The 19,197-nt window shown below is 40.5% G+C and overlaps 1 protein-coding gene across 4 annotated transcripts in view; it reads right to left on the bottom strand.

Moving 5' to 3' along the window:
• Positions 1-19,197, bottom strand: part of IQCA1 (IQ motif containing with AAA domain 1) — a 176,433-nt gene that overhangs the window by 134,893 nt on the left and 22,343 nt on the right. For all 4 annotated transcript variants that reach the window (XM_057503392.1, XM_057503393.1, XM_036901073.2 and 1 more), the window contains one exon: positions 18,972-19,043. In XM_057503392.1, coding sequence (XP_057359375.1) covers positions 18,972-19,043 — 72 coding nt within the window. The remainder of the gene's footprint in view (positions 1-18,971; positions 19,044-19,197) is intronic.

The following is a 19,197-nucleotide window of genomic DNA, read 5'->3' as shown; positions in this document are numbered from 1 at the left end:
ATTTGTACTGTTACAGGAGATTTAACAGTATCTCCCAGAACTGATTTGGTTTTCAGTTATGTCCATTTATTATTTGTATTTATTTAGATTTTTAAGGATTATGTTTTGCCTTTTGGGGCATGCTTTTATTTTCCCAGAATTCTTTATTATTTTTTATTTGTTCTTCTCTTGTTTTTAGTGGCATTTGTTTGGGGAAGTGTTTTCAGATGTAACATATCCTCAAATATACTAGTGAGTCGTTTTTTTTTTTCCAGTTTCTCTTCTTTCCTCAAAATTTGGGAGAATTAAAAAAAATACAGATTCCCAGTTCCATCAGGGGCTGAGGAAGAACCAAGAAGCGAGTTGCTTTGGAAAATCTTCGGGTGATTCTGATAATTATCCAGGTTTGCGGCAACACTGCCCGCTCTAGAGAAGGCTCTGGTAAGGCACAGGCTGTGGGTCAAACCCGGCCGACTGCACGCTTTTGTGAATAAGGTTTGATCAGAACACAGCCCTGACCATTCACTTGCCTCCTGCTGCGTTTGCTTTCACATCACAGTGAGGCAGAGCCGGCACGGAGACGGTATGGCCTGCACAAGCTGACACGAGGGCGACAAGGGAAGAGCAGGAGGAGGGGAGGGGGCGAGGAAGGAGCCTCTTAAAACAGGAACCAAAGAAGATGCAGGCACCCCTTCCGGAGCTTCTACTGCACATACTCACTCTACGGAAACAATCTCTTAACCCTTACGGCCTTGGCCAGACAGGTATTTTTGTCATACAAGGTAATGAGCCGGAGAGGCTAATTAACTTTCCCAAATTCACTCAGCTCGCAAATGGCAGAGGCAGGAAGCACTCTGGTTTATCTGGTCCAAAGCCACGCTCTGGGATTTCGGAACAGCATGCCTCAGTTTAAGTCAAAGCTTGGCCACATGCTCCTTCTGTGACTTTGTACAAAGCATTGCTCAGTTTCCTCCATCAGACGGGAAAGGATGGGCCGCCTCGGCAGGGGCCTGCTGCACAGTGTCTGGTGCATGCTATGCTCTCCACGGCTGTCCCTGTCGCTGCGATTGTCCTTACACCAGGGGCCCGTCTACATGGGTGAAACCCAGGAATGCTAGGGGGCTACTGAGTAAAGAAAATTTCAGGGATAAGAGAAAAACATTCAGGTCCTTTTCAAAACCTGCAAAACAAGGATGTGACAAATTCAAATTTGCCTTATTTACAAAAGACATCGGCAAAATTGTAAATTTAAATCAATTACTTGGAAAAAAAAGATAATCTTAAAGACTCAATTCATGTCATATACTAAACTAAATCCCAAATGGATCAAATAGTTAAGTGTAACAAGTATGCACATGCAAACACACACACACACACACACACACACACACACCACACACACACACACACACACACCACACACACTCTCCAAGAAATACCTATAAACATCAAGGAGTAATTTCTCAATTTGAAACCATAATTGAGATGCTGTTAGAATACAGCATCCATTTAATGACATAAAGTCAAGTGAAAGAAGATGAAAAGAAAATCACACATACAGTACTTTATAAAAATATGCATTAGAAGTCTTAAGGGAATTAGCCAATTGTCTACGCTTAGTAAAATGAGAATGTGTAATTTTTATGATAGGAGAAAATACCCTAAAACTACTTTAAAAGTGAATGTAGAATGAGAATTATAGAATTATTTTAAAGAACAAAGTTAAAAACAAATGATCTAAACTGCCTCACTATACAGGAGCTCAGAGGCACGACTTTGTATTACATACCTTCCGTCAAAATAAAGAGATAGGAATTTCCTTTATTTAATCATTTAGAAAAGTATCCTATTCTAATACTGTCAGGTAACATTTTCATTCCAATTGTTTACCTTTTAAATGTATGAAACAGAAGTTTATAATTCACATTTTCATCTAATCTCTATGATGACTATTTCAAAGTTGACTGTTTTCATGAAGACATTAACATCTATTACAAGTGACCAAATTTCTTTGCCTCTGATCAATGTGGAAAATTGTTTTGAAGTCTTGTATTCATGGTAGGATTCTCTGTTGTATCAATAAATCACATGGTATTGCTTCTAACCCCAATTATGCTCTTACGGTAATTTACAGCAGGCTCTTATCAGAGATGTACACATGCAAGCTTTATTTTAGCTGCTCACTTTCCCTTTATCCCTAAAAATGAAGTAATGAGTCAGTGACACTGATTTGCAGCTTGTCAACGGCTCAATATAAAGTGTTTTGTCAACTTCCTAAGACTCCATGATCTCTGAGAGAAACAGGAATATCGCTCAGCTCACACTGGGTTTTCCTAGTAACTCCACTGGCATGGCCTTGAGCCCTGCACATTCCTTCACTGTGGTTCTTCACTGACGTTCCCATCCATCTTTGAGGTAGAAAGGAGGACGAGACTATCCCACCGAATAGATGAGGACACCGAGGTTCACAGCTAAATGACTTTCCCCATCATTCTATGTAAACGAAGAAGTGAGCAGTAAGGTTTCCTGATCCCCCCGTTCTGTGTTTCTCCCAGTACATCATGCTGTGCTATTAATATCTGTGTATTCATGCGTGTTTCTTGATATTAGACTTTCTCTGACAAAAATACATTTAGGGTCATTTGCAGCTTCTCTCTCTAGTTGCTTTTGAATTTAGATGTTATAATATATTTAGGTCCTACGTTAATGAGCAGCTCTTCCTTTGGGCTAAAACATCTATTCCTCTTTAGCAACTTTGGTCACAAGGGATTCAAATTTGCTAACTTACTTCATAAATAGCAACTCATTTAGAAATAAATTTACGAATATTAAAAGGAAGTAGAGAACATGATAATATACTATGTATTGAAATACATCAACTGTAGAATAATGCATCTTAATGAAGGTTTCCCATGTGAATAAACCATTATATTTACAAGCTTTCCATAGTTAATGACCCAGAACTGGATAACGAAACCTAGGCTTATAGCAAGGTCCTCTGTCAGCAAAAATATACATATTAATAACTGATGTTGCTGTAAAAATAGGACGTAAGATGGTGCTCGCTGGGTTTGTGAGGAAACAGGACTCCACGGCCCATTAACTTAAAATGCTTATCTAATGTTTGATGGGCTTTGCCTTTAAAAATCCTTGTTCAAATTAGTCAGATAAAATGGACATTTGTCCAAATGAAAATCTGTTCAGTGTATCAGTCACCAATACACTGGCAAATCAGCCTGTGTGCTGGCAACCGTCTCAAGAAGCTCGTTGTCTTGTGGGGGGGTTCTGCTCCTTCCTGGTGCTCGGTTGTCACCAGAGGCAACGACGGAGCGACGCAGGGAAGGGAGAGCATCTATTCCAAGCAAATGACCGTCTTGCGAAATCTCTCCTGTCATCTCAGTGCAGAGATGAACGAGCCCGCCGCGCCCCCCGACGCCACTGTGGGTTGGTGCTCGCCAGGAAGCACTCAGGCTGCCCCGGGGGCGGGCTCGAGCCGCACGCTGCTCGCTCCGATTTTGCACGTGGGACGCCTCCCGCTGCGGAGTGAGCTGCGCTTCGGTTACTCCGTCTCAAGACCGTGTGTGCACGCGTGTGTGTTCCTAGTTTATGAAAATAAGCCATTTTGTTTCATCATTTCATTTCCGAGGACTGTATCTATATTTATGTATCTGTGTTTATACAAATAAAGCTTCTCATAAAGATGAGCCCAGCAGGAGGAGGAGTGGAGACAAGACCGAGACGGTCCGAGGAGCCCGGGCTGGCGTTTTCCTTCGCCTCTGCTCGGGGCCCGGTCGCGGCCGGTCTTGGTAAGCATCCGACAGTTTTAGTTGGTGTAAAACTGTTAAGGAAGAAAAGATTTTCTAGCCTGTCAAGCCTAACTTCTAAACTTTTTTTTAAGCAGTTTTATAATTTGCTGAATTAGGGGCTGGGCTAGAACAGACTCTGGCTGAGTTTTTAACTGACTAGTAGTGGAAGCTTAATCTGCTTCTTTTGTGTCCTACTTTCTTTAGAAATATTTTTAAATAGACACTTTGATGGTACTTAGAATTTAGGATGCAATATTTTAAGTGGTTTATAAATGTTAACTAATTTATTCCTCATTATAGCCTTATGGGCAGGTGCCATTATTAGTTTCATTTCATATATAAGGAAACCTCAGCACAGAGAGGTCAAGAAACTCACCCAGGGCCACACAGCCAGGGAGTGGCAGACTGGGGCTTTGACAGGAGGCATCTATTTTACAGAATCTCCGCTCTTATCCTCTTAGGCTTTGTTCTCTCTCTCCAATGACAAGTTTCTTCTGGCTTAAAATATCTTGCCTGCAAATGTTTCTTTTGGGCTATAGATCATACTTAAAAAAAAAAGTGCATTTCTAACTTTAACAGATACTGCTGATCTGCCTTGCAAAGAGGTTGCAAGATTTACTCTCCCCACAGAAGTGCACGACAGAGCCTGCTTTTCCATACCTTGCCAATATTGTAGCATTAACCTTGTCAATCTTGGCTAATTTCAGGAGGTAAAATACGGCAACCGATTAAGCATTTTTGAGCCATGAATGATGTGCGCATGCGAAGCCAGGGCTATAAGCCAACAGAGGGCAAACAGCTGCTGACACTTACCCAGTGCCTACTGTGTGTGATGTGTCAGCTGCTATTTTAAATGCTCTGCGAACAGCCATTTATTTAGGACTTAACACAAATCAACACGCTAGGTGCTCGGTCTCCATTTTGCATATATGGAAATCGCAGCACCAGGAAGTCAACACCCAAGTTCCCACAGCAGGAAACGGGAGGACCAGCATCTGAAGGCAGGCAGGCTGGCTGCAGAGTCCATGGCCTTCGCCACTCAACCTGTTGCATTAAAAGGCTGTGTAGTGGGCCTTAACCAGAGATAAAGAAGGGCAAATGCTCTGCCCTAGGATGTGGATAAAGAAATCCTGGGATCAGGTGACAAATGGGAGGGTAAGGAAGGAAATTCTTTTCATCATTTAATTTCTGATGACCTGAAGACCCAGGACAAGAGTAAAGCAGAGTAACAACCATAACAGCCACAACTTAAAATCCAACTAAAGGTTCTCAAGTAGCTAAACTGTAAAATCCCAATTAACTGAAAAGAAAACGGTAAGTTTTCTTTGCAGCTAGATTAGGTAACTGCAGACAAGACTCAGTGTCTGGGGATCCTCCAACTGCACTGCTTTTCAAGATCGTACTTTCAACAGTCTAATTTCAAGTTCATAAATCTGTGTAGTAAATAACATACGTCAAGATATTCTATGTTTTTTAAATCGGTGGCATTGTGTATTTTACAGAACAACTTATTTTGAAATATTTTCTTTAGCCACATAGAAAACTTAACATATTTCTTGATAGTTTTCCATTGTATAAAATTATTCAGTTGTCATAAGAATGTGCTGTAATTTTCCAAGATGGTTAATATCAGCACCCATTCCTTGAAGGCCTGTCCTATCCCAAGCTCCTGGCTAGGCTCTTCACCTACCATCACGGCTCTGCGAAAAGGCAGCACTGACCTCCTCTCAGAAGCAACAGGCCCAGCGGGAGGCTCAAGTCTCGCAGGGCCCCCGCGTGGCCCACACGGTGGAGCTGGGCCCACGGCCCCTGCCGCGCACCCCGATGCTTGGTTCTGTGTGAGCACCGAAGCCAGGCCTCCAAAGCTGGTGTGCGAGGCACGTGCTCGTTTCCAAGATGCTGGCTCCCCCTGGACAGTTGGGAAAACAGCTCTTCGACATTTAAAAAGTAAAATAAAACTAAAGCAAAATAAAACCCTACAGATTACAGCAAAACCGTTTTTTGAGAATAAACTTATTTCTAGAAACTAACGTCATTTGGAGCCAAATAGAATGAAGAATTTGCGTGACCAAGCTGGACGACGTGGTTTTTTGGTTGAAATTCAAGTGTGGCCACAGTGTTTTTGCTCGTTTCGGCTTTGACAGAAAGCAGTTCCCGGAGGGGAGCCCCGTGCCCCCGCGCCCCGAGGGCCGGAGCGCCCTCCCCCGTGGGGCCGGGAAGGGAGCTGCCTGCGGAGCGCTCATCCCGGCGGGCACCCAAGCTCCTACTTGGGGTTTTTGTTAATACGATAGACGTCTAATTTATTGACCAAGAAATAACCTCTAATAGAGCCTGTTTCATGTTAGTATTTGGAAGTGAGCAGGGTTTTATGGTGCTTTGAGGATTTAGTTGATGCATTTCCAAGCGACAGCTCTTTCTCTTTAATAAGCGTCCCCAGTGTTCTTTATTATAACGCAAACATCTATGGCTTCAGGGTAACATAAGATATACGACGGTCATGACTGTAGGACAGATTATTTCAAAGGGATCCACAGAATGAAATGCATCACATTCATGAAGGTTGCCTCTACTTGATCTGCCCCATTGGCTCTGCCAATTAAAATAACATGAATTTTTAGAATGCTATTTATTTTCCTTTGTAGATTTTAGAATATAAATATTTAAAATGGCAATACCAAAAAGATAATTTATATGACAATGGAAAAGGAAACATTTGGTCAGGAATTGAAGGCATAATGATGTCTCTGGCTCTTAATTCTGGTTTCAGTTACTAAATAGCCACCCCTGGAGACATGCCAAGCTTTCCATAAAGGGACAAATACTGTTTTGATCAGATAAGTCAATGCTTTATACACTGGCATGATGTAAAATGAAATAATGGAAAAGCAAAAATTTTAAATGAGTAGACAGTATCTTAATTAGTGATAGAGTGGAAAATATATTCAACTGAAAACATTTCTTGGATTTGGGGTAAATGGATTTTTATGGTTATCAGCCAGAGAACAGGAGATACCATTCTTTTAAAAATTGAATCCATATATTTCTCAGTGGTGTACAATTTCAATAGAACACGTAATACCAAGAGAAGACATACTTGGAAAAGGAAAGCCAATTGGAGAAAGCAACATTTAATACAAAACAGACTAGTTGTTCTCTTTATACTATCCAAACTCTGACCTGCTGGAAAAATTAATACAGACTTCTTTTATTTGAGCTGAGCAGATATAAACTACAAAGTAAAATAGAAAAATTACACTACAAAACATGTAATTCTATCTTTATGTGTCGGCAGTATAAGGTATTAAGACTTCAAGATGAAAAAATAGTTTTTGGCCATTACAAGTTCCTGGCGTGTTACACACAGGAGATGTTCAGGAAAGCTAGGCTGAATTAAATGAAATGGAAATTGAGTTAAAACTGCTGCTAACACAATAGTTCATGTTAAACAGAGATTATCTGAGATTCAGTCCTCTGACCACTAGTTTGATTTTTAAGGTAGAAAAACTGGAGACAACCACTGTTTTTATCATTACTTATACTTGTGTCCTCTTAAGGATGGAACAGAGAAACAATTTGTGTCATCTATTTACCTATCCATATACACTAAATAATTTGGAGATCTTAGAAAAATTGATAATATTCTATGCCCACTTTCTCTTACTTTAAATGTGTACTTTGTTGCAATTAATGAAGTAAAATGTAAATATTTTGAAAAATACAATTATAGACAAAAAGCATCTTCTGAAGTCCCCACATTAAAAAGTGAGCAATAAACTTGGTATATTTGCTTTCTTTCTTTGGTGTGTGTATGGATGTTTACATCTAGCTGAAGAAACATGTATAATTCTAAAACCTCAATTTTCACTTTGAGCTATTTCATGTCATCAGAAATTAGTAATAAACATACTTATAATAGTGGCATATTGTGACATCAATGTAGGTCCAGACCATAAATTATTTAGCTATATCCCTACTCTATAATTGGTTATTTCCAATTTTGATTATTAAGAAGAACACAGTAGGCAATTTCCTTGCACAAAGCTACTTCTGATGATTTCCTTAAGATGGAAATAGAATTTGGAGGGGAAAAGATATATATGTTCATGAGCTTGTTGCATCTTGCTAACAGTCTTTCAGAAAGGTGAATCAATCTAACTCATCCTGTATGAGAATGAGCATCTTATGGATTCTCATCAATAATTATAACTTGAAAGAACTTTTTTTTTTGCTAACAAGACAGATAGATACACCTTATCCTATTTCACCAATTCTAAGATGTATATTTTTCACAGTTTAACACATGTGAAATTAGAGATGAATGTGTATTATAATCAAGGATGTTTTTGTTTACCTGACAGCATTTTTTTTCTCTAGAGGCACATACAAATCATAATGCATCTTACAATCAATAATTTATTAGATTCACTGAAATACAGTATTTCTTTTAATTTTAAATTTTAAATTTTTTTATTACAAGCGAATAGTCATGATTTGTATAGAGCCATTTCAGTATTCATTTCAATGTCCCAGTGAGTTAAAAAAAATTTAAACTGTGATAAAAACACACATAATAAAAAATTTATCACCTTAGCCATTTGTAAGGCTACAGATCAGCAGTGTTAAGTATATTCACATTGTTGCACAACAGGTCTGTAGAATACTTTCACTTAGCAAAATTGTAACTCTATACCTATTGACCACTCCCCATTCCTCCTCTCCCAGCCCTGGGTACCCACCACTCTGCTTTCTGTCCCTGAGAGTTTGATTACTTCAGATACCTCATAAAAATGGATTCATGCCATTTTTGTCTTTTTGTGACCAGTTTATTTCACTTAGCATAATGTCCTCAAAGTTTGTCCACATTGTAGCATATGACAGGATTTTTCTTTTTAATGACTGAATAATGTTCCATCCAGTGAGTTTAAAAAAAAAATCTTTAAAATCTGTGACAACTGGCAGAACTGCTCACCTGTGTGGCTCTCACGCCATCACCCATGTGGCTCTCATGCAGCAACAACTGAAGAGGGAAAGATGGGTTGGGGCCCAAGGGGCTTTCAATTTCAAAAATAAAGCTGACTTATTTTTGAAACTCAAAGGTCAAAGGGAAATCAAAGATGTAAGTGATAAGAATCAAGGTATTTCTTAAATCATATGTGTAACTCAGTTATGATTTGCCATATTTTTTAAGACAATAAAGCCTGGATGTCACAACAGGGACTTTGTAAACACATGCAGTGAAATCATGACCCCTTCACTTGGAAATGATTCTCTTTCCCGTGTCAGGGAACATGGAGTTAAATTCCTTCCTCAAGCAAAATAATTCACATTTTCAGTTCTGTGCTGATGAGGCTGTAACTGCAAGTGGAACAGTCCAGGATGAGGGGGCTGAAGGAAAACGCAAGCTATTCTACATGAAATGTATTTACTATGTCATTTGTCCCTTAGAATGTGCCATTATAAATGTGATGAAAATTATATAGCAATATCCTGCATGTGGGACTAGACTAAATTATATTTTTTATACTTAGTAATATCTGATAGGATCTATTATCTTAAATCCTAAAATCTCAAAAAAGAAAATTCAATATTTTTGTATAAGAAGACCTAATGAGAGAGGAGCCAAGATGGCGGTGTGAGTAGAGCAGCAGAAATCTCCTCCCAAAACCATATATATTTTTGAAAATATAACAAATACAACTACTCCTAAAAGAGAGACCAGAGGATACAGTACAACAGCCAGGCTACATCTACATCTGCAAGAACTCAGTGCCTCGTGAAGGGGGTAAGATACAAGCCACGGCCCAGCGGGACCCAAGCGCTCCCCAACCCCAGCTCCCTGGTGGGAGGAAAGGAGTCAGAGCGGGAGGGGGAGGGAGCCCAGGACTGCTGAACACCCAGCCCTAGTAAACCGCACTGGGAGAGCAGACACACATTGCATGGTGTGCTGGATATTAGGGAAATGGAAAGGTAAAATCTGTGAGTGGGTCCCCACAGCCAGCGCCCCTGGGACAAAAGAAAAGCAGGTGCTTTGTGAAAGTCTTAAAGGGACAGGGGCCTCACAGATGGACAGAATTGTCCCAGCACACTTAGCCCAGCAGGCAGGGGATCCTGAAGAACTTCAGGTTCCCCAGGCCCCTGGGTGGCAACACAGCCCTGAAGCCCCTCACGTGATAAGCAGCCTGCCATTTGTTCCCCTGGCTGGCGTGGTCCTGCCACAGTGGCTGAGCAGCCAGAGAGCGGCCATGCCCACAGCAGCTGCCCAGAGTCTTCTCTTGGTATGCAGCTGCCCAGGCCAGACCCAGAGGCCGCCACCGGCATGCAGCTGCCCGGCACAGAGGAGGCTAGGGCAAGGCACAAAGGGGCGCCGTTCTCACAGGAGAGCACATGCGGCACACCTGTCTCTCCCCGCAGGGCTCTGGGCTGCCCCGATGGCTGCCCCGTCCGCGGCAGCTCATGGGAGTAACCCGGAGGCTGCTCCCAGTGTGCAGGTAACCAGCACAGGCAGTGGAGAACGGCAAGGTGACCAGCAAGCAGGAAGATACTTTGTTCTCCCAGCTGACACACATGCCACCTGCCTGCAACTACCTCTATTGCCATGAAAAGGCAGAAGAATTTGGTCCAGTCCAGAATTACGCAGACAACCCCCAAGAGAGGGCCTGGGGAGATAGATATAACCAATCTTCCTGAAAAAGAATTCAAAATAAAGGTCATAACCATGCTGATGGACCTGCAGAGAAATATGTAAGAGCTAAGAGGTCAAGTCAGGAGGGAGAATAAAGAAAACAATCTCTGGAAGGACTTAAGAGCAGACTGGATGAGGTGCAAGAGGCCATTAACGGAATAGAAATCAGAGAACAGGAATACAGAGAAGCTGAGGCAGAGAGAGATAAAAGGACCTCCAGGAATGAAAGAATATTAAGAGAACTGTGTGACCAATCCAAATGGAACAATATTTGCATTATAGGGGTACCAGAAGAAGAAGAGAGAGAAAAAGGGATAGAAAGTGTCTTTGAAAAATAATTGCTGAAAACTTCCCCAAAATGGGGGAGGAAATAGTCTCTTAGACCATGGAAGCCCACAGATCTCCCAACAGAAGGGACCCAAGGAGGACAACACCAAGACATATAATAATTAAAACGGCAAAGATCAAAGACAAGGACAGGGTATTAAAGGCAGCCAGAGAGAGAAAAAAGGTCACCTACAAAGGAAAACCCATCAGGCTATCATCAGACTTCTCAACAGAAACCTTATAGGCCAGAAGAGAATGGCATGATGTATTTAATGCAATGAAACAGAAGGGCCTTGAACCAAGAATACTGTATCCAGCACGATTATCATTTAAATATGAAGGAGGGATTAAACAATTCCCAGACAAGCAAAAGTTAAGGGAATTTGCCGCCCACACACCACCTCTACAGGATATTTTAAAGGGACTGCTCTAGATGGGAGCACTCCTGTGGCTAAATAGATGTAACCAGAGAAAATAAAATCACACCAAAGCAAGCAGACCAACCAAATACTAACTAAAGGCAAAAAATAAAATCAACTATTCACAAAATTAGTCAAGGAAACAGAAAAGAGTACAGAATAAAACACCTAACATATAAATAATGGAGGAGGAGAAATAAGAAGGGAGAGAAATAAAGAATCATCCAACTGTGTTTATAATAGCTCAATAAGTGAGCTAAGTTAGATGGTAAAATAGTAAAAAAGCTACCCTTGAACCTTTGGTAACCATGAATCTAAAGTCTACAATGGCAATAAGTACATATCTTTTAATAATTACCCTAAATGTAAATGGACTGAATGCACCAATCAAAAGACACAGAATAATAGAATGGATAAAAAAGCAAGACCCATCTATATGCTGCTTACAAGAGACTCACCTCAAACCCAAAGATATACATAGACTAAAAATCAAGGAATGGAAAAAGATATTTCATGCAAACAATAGGGAGAAAAAAGCATGTGTTGCAGTACTTGTATTAGACAAAATAGACTTCAAAACAAAGAAAGTAACAAGAGATAAAGGAGGACATTACATAATGATAAAGGGGTCAGTCCAACAAGAGGATATTACCATTATAAATATATATGCACCCAATATAGGAGTACCAACATATGTGAAACAAATACTAATAGAATTAAAGGAAGAAATAGAATGCAATCCATTCGTTTTAGGAGACTTCAACACACTACTCACTCCAAAGGACAGATCCACCAGACAGAAAATAAGTAAGAACACAAAGGCACTGAACAACACACTAGAACAGATGGACCTAATAGACATCTACAGAACCCTACACCCAAAAGCAGCAGGATACACATTTTTATCAAGTGTACATGGAACATTTTCCAGAATAGACCACATACTAGGCCACAAAAAGAGCCTCAGTAAATTCAAAAAGATTGAAATTCTACCAACCAACTTCTCAGACCACAAAGGTATAAAACTAGAAATAAATTCTACAAAGAAAGCAAAAAGGCTCACAAACACATGGACGCTTAACACCATGCTCCTAAATAATCAGTGGATCAATGACCAAATCAAAATGGAGATCAAGCAATATATGGAGACAAATGAAAACAACAGCACAAAGCCCCAACTTCTGTGGGATACAGCAAAGGCAGTTCTAAGAGGAAAGTATATAGCAATCCAGGCCTATTTAAAGAAGGAAGAACAGTCCCAAATGAATGGCCTAAAGTCACAATTATTAAAACTGGAAAAAGAAGAACAAATGAGGCCTAAAGTCAGAAGAAGGAGGGACATAATAAAGATCAGAGAAGAAATAAATAAAATTGAGAAGAATAAAACAACAGAAAAAAAAAGGAATGAAACCAAGAGCTGGTTCTTTGAGAAAATAAACAAAATAGATAAGCCCCTAGCCAGACTTATTAAGAGAAAAAGAGAATCTATACACATAAACAGAATCAGAAATGGGAAAGGAAAAATCACGACAGACCCCACAGAAATACAAAGAACTATTAGAGATTACTATGAGAATCTATATGCTAAAAAGCTGGAAAACCTAGAAGAAATGGACAACTTCCTAGAAAAATACAACCTTCCAAGACTGACCAAGGAAGAAACAGAACATCTAAACAGACCAATTACCAGCAACGAAATTGAATCGGTAATCAAAAATCTACCCAAGAACAAAACCCCCATGCCAGATAGATTTACCTCGGAATGTTATCAGACATATAGAGAAGACATAATACCCATTATCCTTAAAGTTTTCCAAAAAATAGAAGAGGAGGGAATGCTTCCAAATTCATTCTATGAAGCCAGCATCACTCTAATACCAAAATCAGGCAAAGACCCCACCAAAAAAGAAAATTACAGACCAATATCCCTGATGAACATAGGTGCAAAAATACTCAACAAAATATTAGCACACCGAATTAAAAAATACATCCAGAGGATCATACATCATGACCAAGTGGGATTCATCCCAGGGATGCAAGGATGGTACAACATTAGAAAATCCATCAACATCATCCACCACATCAACAAAAAGAAAGGCAAAAACCACATGATCATCTCCATAGATGCTGAAAAAGCATTTGACAAAATTCAACATCCATTCATGAAAAAAATTCTCAACAAAATGGGTATAGAGGGCAAGTACCTCAATATAATAAAGGCCATATAAGACAAACCCACAGGCAACATCATACTTAAAAGTGAGAAGCTGAAAGCTTTTCCTCTAAGATCGGGAACTAGACAGGGATGCCCACTCTCCTTACTGTTATTCAACATAGTACTGGAGGTCCTAGCCATGGCAATCAGACAACACAAAGAAATAAAAGGCATCCAGATTGGTAAAGAAGAAGTCAAACTGTCACTATTTGCAGATGACATGATATTGTACATAAAAAACCCTAAAGACTCCACTCCAAAACAACTAGAACTAATATTGGAATTTGGCAAAGTTGCAGGATACAAAATTAATACACAGAAATCTGTTGCATTCCTACACACTAATGATGAACTAGTAGAAAGAGAATCAGGAAAACAATTCCATTCACAATTGCATCAAAAAGAATAAAATACCTAGGAGTAAACCTAACCAAGGAAGTGAAAGACCTACACCCTGAAAACTACAAGACACTCTTAAGAGAAATTAAAGGGGACACTAACAAACGGAAACTCATCCCATGCTCTTGGCTAGGAAGAATTAATATTGTCAAAATGGCCATCCTGCCTAAAGCAATCTACAGATTCAATGCAATGCCTATCAAAACACCAACAGCATTCTTCAACAAACTGGAACAAATAGTTCTAAAATTCGTATGGAACCACAAGAGACCCTGAATAGCCAAAGCAATCCTGAAAAGGAAGAATAAAGCAGGGGGGATCTCACTTCCCAACTTCAAGCTCTACTACAAAGTCACAGTAATCAAGACAATTTGGTACTGACACAAGAACAGACCCACAGACCAGTGGAACAGAATAGAGTCCAGATATTAACCCAAACATATATAGTCAATTAATATATTATAAAGGAGCCATGGACATACAATGGGAAAATGACAGTCTCTTCAACAGATGGTGCTGGCAAAACTGGACAGCTACATGTAAGAGAATGAAACTGGCTCATTGTCTAACCCCATACACAAAAGTAAATTAGAAATGGATCAAAGACCCAAACATAATTCATGAAACCATAAAACTCTTAGAAAAAAACACAGGCAAAAATCTCTTGGACATAAACATGAGCAACTTCTTCATGAACATATCTCCCTGGGCAAGGGAAACAAAAGCAAAAATGAATATATGGGACTATATCAAGCTGAAAAGCTTCTGTGCAGCAAAGGACACCACCAATAGAACAAAAAGGCACCCTACAGTATGGGAGAATATATTCAGAAATGACAGATCCGATAAAGGGTTGACATCCAAAAATATATACAGAGCTCACACACCTCAACAAACATAAAGCAAATAACCCAATTAAAAAAAATGGTTAGAGGAGCCAAACAGACAGTTCTCCAAAGAAGAAATTCAGATGGCCAACAGATACATGAAAAGATGCTCCACATCGCTAGTCACCAGAGAAATGCAAATTAAAACCACAATGAGATATCACCTCACACCACTAAGGATGGCCACCATCCAAAAGACAAACAACAACCAATGTTGGTGAGGTTGTGGAGAAAGGGGAACCCTCCTGCACTGCTGGTGGGAATGTAAATTAATTCAACCATTGTGGAAAGCAGTATGGAAGTTCCTCAAAACACTAAAAACAGAAATACCATTTGACCCAGGAATTCCACTCCTAGGAATTTACCCTAAGAATGCAGAAGCCCAGTTTGAAACAGACATATGCACCCCTATGTTTATCGCAGCACTGCTTACAATAGCCAAGACATGGAAGCAACCTAAGTGTCCATCAGTAGATGAATGGATAAAGAAGATGTGGTACATATACACAATGGAATATTATTCAGCCATAAGAAGAAAACAAATCCTACCATTTGTAACAACATGGATGGAGCTGGAGGGTATTATGCTCAGTGAAATAAGCCAGGTGGAGAAAGACAAGTTTCAAATGATTTCACTCATCTGTGGAGTGTAACAATAAAGCAAAAACTGAAGGAACAAAACAGCAGCAGACTCACAGAACCCAAGAAAGGACTAACACTTACCAAAGGGAAAGGGACTGGGGAGGGTTGGGGAGAAGGGAGGGATAAGGGGATTAAGGAACATTGTGATTAGCACACATAATATAGGCGGGGTGCATGGGGAGGGCTGTACAACACAAAGAAGACAATTAGTGACTCTATAGCATCTTACTACGCTGATGGACTGTAATGGGGTATGTGGTGGGGACTTGATAATGGGGGGAATCTAGTAACCACAATGTTGCTCATGTGATTGTATTTTAATGATACCATAATAAAAAAAAAAGAGAAGACCTAATGAAAATGTGGCTTAAATGGACATGTTTGTGGCTGATCACAGAACAAAGGGGTCTAGTGTTTCCCTCTCTGCTCTCTTGTCAACCACATACTGGTGACCACTTGACTTCCCTCCTCTAAGGTAAGAAGAAGGAATGCAGATTAGAAATTAAATCATAAAAAGAAATGAATGATATAGAGAAAAACACATTCCTGGATTGGTACAAAAACAAAAATTACACTTATGTTTTCACTTCTTACATTATCCTTTGAGCATATTTTCTATACAAATAGAGAAGGAAAAATAATAAATCCTGATTTTTGTCCAACTGAGATATACATTTGATAATCAGTACACAGAATTGGGAAAATGTATTATGAATTGACATTATTCAACTTTAAAGTTTCAGTTAAAAAAGCTACAGACTGCTTAAACCATGATTCACACCTTCTCCCTTCTGATACAATTTTGATCATGTATTTTTTTGTAATTTTTTAGACATAAAATGTATATTTATTGTAGAAAGGTGTGAGAATAAGCAAAAGAATAAGAATCATGGTGTTCATAGTTTACATTTTGCAATATACAGGGAGATGCTAACAGATCCCTTCTAGAGATATGCAATGGGTTATCGCACCTGTATTAACTGCTGCTGCACCTCTATCCTATGTAATTAGAAAACTACACTGATATGAATATTTTATGCTTAAACTTTGCTCACATTATCATCATTATTATTTTTTCTTAGCAAAGAAATTCCAACAGTTGGGATTACCAGGCAAAAGGCCATGTATGTGTTTTTAATGTTTGTAACGAGACAAACTGGCTTCAGAAAGGTTGGGTGGGCAATTAAGCCCTGTTTGGCAGTCGCCGAGACAATACTTGTCCCTGGGTCCTGGCCCCAATGGGGCATCATCAATTATTGGTCCTCTTTCCTTTCATTAGTACACATTTTTAAAACAGCCTTGACTTCTTTCTGGGGCTGCACTGCAGCCCTGGACCCTTCCCTCTACGCCCTCCTGTCCCCCTTCCATCACAGCTGTCAGATCTGCCACGTGGCTGGAAGGTTCGCCCTGCCCGGCGGACCCTCCCTTTCTTCTTACACACGTTTTCTGGTCAATCTCCTGTATGCCTAATTCCATCTTAGCATCTGCTTCTCACAGGACCTGAACTAACACAGGAACTTTGAAGTCTTTCCAGCATTTGGTATAGTGATTGGTTTACTTAAGTATTTTACCTCTTTGGTCAGTTTTGATATTTATACTTCCCCAGATAATCATCACTTTCAATCTTTTCTAATTTACTACCCTGGTTATTCATAGATATTCTCTAACAGTTTTTTACTCATCAGTACCTGTGGCTGCATACAGTGTACTTGCATTTCTTCTTTTCCTGAGTAGTCTCACCAGAGCTTTGTATGTGATTAGTATTTTCAGAGATGCCCATCATTATATTTATGAGGGTTAGTGATTTGATATTCTTACCCTGGCATTAAATGTGGGGCACTAGGCAGTGTAGCTCACTCCAGCACACCTTAACTCAAAGCTGTAACAGGTTCCACAGGCTTTCTTTTCTTTTTTTCAAAATCCTTTAATGAAAACTAAGGTCAACCAACAAGTTCCCACCAGCAATGTTCAGCCTCTCTGGTTTGTGTGTGTGTGGGGGTGTCTCAGAATTGCCTTCAAACCATGAAGGGCTGTCATGTGAATGGGGGGACAGGTCCATTCGAGTCCTCATTGTGGACAGAACCATCCCCAAGCTGTGGGCCTGTAGGGAGGCAGATTTCAGTTTAATGAAAAGAAAAAGCATCCATAAGAGGCAAACTGGGCTGCCCTGGGAGCAGAGGCAGGGGTTCCCCCTCAGGAGGGGCTCAGGCAGAGGACAAGCCAGGTTCCTTAGAGGCCTTTGACTTGATGACACAGAAAACTCCTCCACACAGAGTGTCCTGCCTCCCAGTGCGCACATCCTCATGTCATCCCCCTGCTAGAGCACAGGCCAACCCAAGCATGCTTCTGACAGAGCTGAAGAGGGCAAAGGGGATGCATGTCACTTCTGCGGTCATTTGCACGAGGCCGTAATCATCCCCCCTCTCCTTGGCTAGCTTTGATGAAGCCAGTTGCTGCATGCGGAGGCCCACACAGCAAGGGGCTGGGGGCTGCCTCCCGCTGACAATGGGCAAAAATCTCAGGGCCTTCAGTCTGACAGCCCACAAGGAACTGAATCCTGACAACCACAAGCTCAGAAGTGGATCGTTCCCCAGGGAGTCTCAGATGAGACCCCAGCCCTGGCCCACACCCCAATCACAGCCTTATGAGACCCTGAGCAGAAGACGCTGCTGGGCCCAGATTCCTGACCCTCAGAAACTGAGATAACAGATATGTGCTGTTTGAGCTGCTAAGTTTGTGGTAATGTTGTCACACAGCGACAGATAACTAATGCGCATGCTGTCAGCTCTGATTCAGCAATCACCATGGAGATCCCCCACAAAAAGTGAGCTCCATCCATGCCGGCCCAGTCCCATGACCACAAATTTAATAAAATAGAGGGACTGACCCCCAACAGAAACAGCATATTGTGAGCAACCCTAGCTTGTTTCCACATCTGGAGCAGCCCACGTATCCTGCCAGAAATGTGCAAATGGACATAACCCGGGTCCCTCCACATGCCCTGGGCAGGGTTCTGCATAACACAGGTGATTCTGCTCTGTTAAGTCACTGGCCATTTATGTTTCTGTCCTTTCTTCCTTCAAGAACTTCCTAAGGAAGACAAGTCTTACAGACTCTACTATCTGCAAGAATATCATATACACATTTTGTCTGTAAGAAAACTTACCATAAGTGAAATAAGCCAGGTGGAGAAAGACAAATGCCAAATGATTTCCCTCATTTGTGAAGTATAACAATGAGGCAAAACTGAAGGAACAAAATGGCAGCAGACTCAGAGACTCCAAGAATGAACTAGTGGTTACCAAAGGGGAGGGGTGGGAGAGGGGTGGGGGAGGTGGGTGGGGAGCAAGAGAGAAGGGGATTGAGGGGTGTTATGTTTAGTACACATGGTGTGGGGGGATCACGGGGAGAACAGTGTATCACAGAGAAGGCAAAAAGTGGATCTGTGGCATCTTACTACACCGATGGACAGTGACTGTGTTGGGGTGTGGGTGGGGACTTGATAATATGGGTAAATGTAGCAACCGCATTGTTTTTTCATGTGAAACCTTCATAAGAGTGTCTATCAATCATACCTTAATAAAAAATTAAAAAAAAAAAAAAAAAAAAACTTACCATACCCAGGAATATCATCTCCTTTTCTCTCTCTCTTTCAGTTTTCTTACTTTGATGGAAACCTCGCCAAACCTAAAAACAAACAAATGGTTACTTGTTTAATACATAAAAGAAAACATTGTCTTCCTGTCCCTTCCATAGAAACTGAACGTTGCAAATTATTTATGTCAAGGTTGTACACGTGTGTGTCACTGGAATATTTTTCCTTCTGTGATAACAGGCAGAA

This window comes from Manis pentadactyla, chromosome 6, assembly GCF_030020395.1.
Source record: "Manis pentadactyla isolate mManPen7 chromosome 6, mManPen7.hap1, whole genome shotgun sequence".
In the NCBI taxonomy this organism is placed as follows: domain Eukaryota; kingdom Metazoa; phylum Chordata; class Mammalia; order Pholidota; family Manidae; genus Manis; species Manis pentadactyla.
The sequence above is the reverse complement of the archived record's forward strand: the minus strand, read 5'-3'. Positions and strand labels throughout refer to the sequence as shown.